Below are 4,237 nucleotides of genomic sequence, written 5' to 3' on the forward strand. Positions count from 1 at the left end.
AACCTATTTTAATCTTTAATCAAAAACTTTTCATTATAATTAATGGTTCGTGTTATATGTTGTCTCAAGAAAGACAAATTTACATCATCTTTTACATATTGCCTCAATAAAACAAATTTACTATATATATATATATATATATATAGCCTCAACAAGATATTTTATATCACTTAATAACAAAATAAATTTCAATTTTTCATCAACATCCCATCTAAACTTGGTATGATAAACTCTACTTTTTCCCCATAAAATAGTAAGCATATAACACTCTTCATTTAAATATATAAATAGATAAAACTTCACTTTTTAATCATAAAATACAAACATGCACTGTCTTAGATGACCGCAAAAACTCAAATACAATTTACATTCAATACGTAACTTCATCTAAACTTGGTATGATGAACTCTACTTTTTCCCAACAAAATAGTAAGCATATAATATTCTTCATTTGAATATATAAATAGTTGAAACTTCACTTTTTAATCATAAAATTCAAACATGCACTGTCTTAGGCGACCTCAAAAACTTAAATAGAATTTACATTCAACAGGTAACTTACATCAATTTCTAATGGGAATTCCATTCCAACAGCGAATTCCTTTTCACAAAGATAGACAATTTTAAATCCAAATTCTAACTGATCCATGAAAATCTTAACAAATTGGCACGCCCAAAGACTTCAAAAGGAATGGAGAAGAGAAGTTACATTCATCTAATATGTCTAACTACTTCAATGAGTGCTACTTCCATCGATATCACGAGGTATATTCGAAGCTAAAAACTCTATAGTTTTCTCTTCATCTTCTCCAAAAGCCTCTATGATTTCTCTCTTGTAAACATAAACATAAGAAACAAACAAGAAGAAGAGCACATTGAGAAATGTCAAGACAGCTAAGAATGCAAAATAGTAATCCAGATGAGATGCATTGGTATTATTCACAATCCATCCTTTGTGATCTCCTCTTCCTGTGATCTTACTCACTGCAGTAATAACAAAACTGCTGACAAAGGAACCCACGCCTGTAGAGCTTGTAAACAGTGCAGTACCCAGACTTTGCATGCTTTCGGGAGCTTGGTCATAAAAGAACTCTATTTTGCCTATATCAAGCATTGCATCAGCTATACCCAGCAGTACATACTGAGGAATTAGGGTAAAAAAACTTCTGGGCACTATTGCCTTCTTGTTACCTTCGAGCCCATGGTCTTTAATTACTTGTAGTCTTTTCATTTCAACAGCCATTGCTACTACCATGACAATAACGTGGATCATCATGCCGAAACCCATTCTCTGTAGTGCTGTTATGCCCTTGGGGTTTCCTGTGAATCTTTTCAGAATGGGTACTAAGAATCTGTCATAGATTAGGGTTGTTATGAGCATTGAGAGGGTCAGGAAGGCTGTGGCACTTGCTGCTGGGATTTCGAAGGAAGAACCAATCTTTCTGTCCAGTGTCTCTGACTGTTTCACAAACAATGTACCAGCTTGTGTTATGATTATGCTTGGTATCAGAGTAGCAAACCAAACTGGAAGCATTCCAATCATCAGCTTTGTTTCCTCCACTTCAGTCACCGTTGAGACCTCTGAAGAAGCATTTGCATCAGTTACAATTGCTGCCTTGTCCAGAAATCTGCGAAAAAGATATTGTTTTCAATTAAGGAATCGAGATTAAAGATTGCTTTGCTTACATTAATGTTTCAGTTTGATTTTAAAACCACTCCAGAACATTCTAAGCTTTTGTCCTTCGAAGCCTGTATAGTTTAACAATGAACTACCCAAAACATAGAATGTGTTTCTTAAGATCGATTCAATTTTTTCAATAACATCATTCTGGAGTGATTTGTTTAAGCCTAACCCAATGTCTCTATTTGCCTTATAATCAACAGTATAAACACAAGAAAAAACATGTAATACTACACAAACCATACATAATATTATAACAGTCCATTATAAATAATCTGTATTTATAGGCTCTTCAAACTTACCTCAAAGAAGAAGTATGAGCAATGGGATATCTGCCTTTAGCAACATATTCCTTAGAGTCAACCTCATAAAGCTGAGAAGGATCTGAAGGAGCTTTAACTTTCCAGTTCCTGGCCACTCTCCTAAACACTCCAGCAATTCTCTTCAGAGGGCTACCTGTTATCATCTTATGTCTGTAAAATGGGGTTCCAATCAAGAAGACAACACCAGAGAAGATGAGTGCTGCTGTGATGATTGCATAGCTTACACCAAAACTCACATTGTCTTCTATGTAAATCAGAAATGTTTTGCCAAACAGTGTTCCACAGAAAATAGTGAACATCCACCAGTTGAAGAAGTGGTTTTTATGGGATTTTTCGTTGGGGTCAAATTCATCAAATTGATCTGCACCAAAAGGTGATATGGTTGGTTTAATTCCACCTGCACCAACTGCTAGAAGGTACAAGGCTAGATAGAATATTACAATTTGAAGACCAGAAGCTTTCTGACATCCATCTCCAGATGGACAGGGAGGAGGTCTCAGTGATGTCAAAGACACAGACAGTGTCAATAGTCCCATTGCCTATATGAAAAAGTAATATCAAATTGGCTAATTATTAAGAAATAAATTAATCGTTGCAAGCTAATACTACTATTTTCAAGTAGATCTTACCATTTCAAAAGCGAATACATTTGATCATTATAAATTTAATACTACTATTTTCAAGCTAAAGAACTTACCATGTGGATAGAAAGAAGATGGAAAATCCAACTTATTGATTAAATTCGCACTTGTTTAAAAACATAAACTTGAAATTTCTATTGGGAACATAAAAATAAATCTCCACAAAAAACTTACTAGTATATAAATGAAGGAAAAAACCAGGAAGGTCCAGTAACGGCCCCAATAAGTATCAGCAATATAAGCCCCAAGGATCGGCATACTCCACATGGTGCCAGTCCATATAGTTACATTCCTTGAGGCAGAAACAGTGCCTTCATGCAGATTCTTAGTAAGATATATCACCAAATTTGCCCATATCCCACCAAAAGCCAGCCTCTCACAAAATTCATACCCTGTTCAATCCATACAATGATCATATCCATAGTATAATGAAATATTATATGAATAAGACATGATTAATACATACCCACTAGAAATGAACAAGCCCTCAGTCCCCCACTCTTTTCCCTCAAAACTGGTTTCCCTTTCAAATCAACTGATCCATCTAATGCAATATTTTCTTTCTCTGTTTCCAAGCTTGTCTTCCCATTGCTAGACATTGGTTTAGATCTGCTCCTTACCCAAAGCTAGCACCAACTTCAGAGCTTCTCAAAGAATTGTAAATGCAACATGATTTGAGTATGATCAATACTTTAAATATTTCAACCCGTCGATTACCAGATGATAGGTTCCCTTATATTATGATGGACCTCCACAAAGAATCAATTCCAATATTAGGCATAAGTTTGGATAATGTTATGCTCAAAATCATTTGTATTTTATAAACAAATTTTCATACTGTTCAAAATCACAGATGAATAATTGTTCTTAGCGGCAGTTGTCTTTCTCTGTTTCTGTTTCTGTTTCTTATTCGTAAGTTCGTTGGGCTCTTATTATTTCTTATATAATTTAGTGCTGATCTTTTGCAATACTCACTGACCTTAATTAAGAACATTAATAACATCACAAACAAAAATATTAATTATAATTAAAATTAGAAATATTAGGATCACCATCTTCAAAAATATTGACTATAACCAAATTTTAAAATATCTTGGTCGCCATCTTAGAGTATTTCATGTATTAAAAAAGGTTTATACAACTTTTCTCTATGGTCCACCATTTTCTAATGTCAAGAGAGGTTTTAAACTGGTATCACCATAAGCTCCATATGGTATCTGCCATTATTTATGTGGAGTTTTCCATTTGGCCATATGCATACTACCAAATTTCCCACTAGGAAATGGTATCTTTCTCCATTTAGATCGTCTTTTCCATTTGTATGCACTGTAACCAACATATGTTCCACTAATAGTGGACTGTATTCATCGATTTATATTATAAATTATTTTAAGCAGTTGATAGCTCTGAATGTAACATAAGATCTAGGAAACGACAAATGACAAGAAATAACTTAGTGACTTTTTACATTATATTTAAAAAATATTTATAATATAATTTTCTTTTGTTTTATCCAAGATATTAGAAATGATTAAAATATTATACTAACAGTACTGCATTAATTACAATTGATTTGTTTTTCTTCAATGGCA

General features: G+C 33.5%; 1 protein-coding gene across 1 annotated transcript; it reads right to left on the reverse strand.

Annotated features, from left to right (window-relative positions):
• Window positions 1-443: 443 nt before the first annotated feature.
• LOC149546987 (protein NRT1/ PTR FAMILY 5.3-like) lies at window positions 444-3,559 on the reverse strand. The gene is made up of 4 exons (XM_089794693.1): window positions 3,112-3,559; window positions 2,820-3,037; window positions 1,984-2,543; window positions 444-1,628 (listed from the first exon to the last, which is right to left on the reverse strand). The coding sequence occupies exons 1-4, from the start codon at window positions 3,242-3,244 to the stop codon at window positions 734-736; spliced, it is 1,806 nt and encodes a 601-aa protein (XP_089650819.1). The 5' UTR covers window positions 3,245-3,559; the 3' UTR covers window positions 444-733.
• Window positions 3,560-4,237: the final 678 nt, after the last annotated feature.

This window comes from Cupressus sempervirens, chromosome 7 (assembly GCF_028749045.1).
Source record: "Cupressus sempervirens isolate cs-2001-9-10 chromosome 7, ASM2874904v1, whole genome shotgun sequence".
Taxonomy (NCBI): domain Eukaryota; kingdom Viridiplantae; phylum Streptophyta; class Pinopsida; order Cupressales; family Cupressaceae; genus Cupressus; species Cupressus sempervirens.

What these genes read in the sequence shown, in the direction of transcription:
- LOC149546987 (XM_089794693.1), bottom strand. Translation starts at nt 3,244, where the DNA reads ATGTCTAGCAATGGGAAGACAAGCTTGGAAACAGAGAAAGAAAATATT. An exon ending in GGCTTGTTCATTTCTAGTGG is followed by an intron (nt 3,038 to 3,111) that starts GTATGTATTAAT and finishes TGGATTGAACAG; the next exon opens with GGTATGAATTTTGTGAGAGG. An exon ending in TTTCCTTCATTTATATACTA is followed by an intron (nt 2,544 to 2,819) that starts GTAAGTTTTTTG and finishes TTTTTCATATAG; the next exon opens with GCAATGGGACTATTGACACT.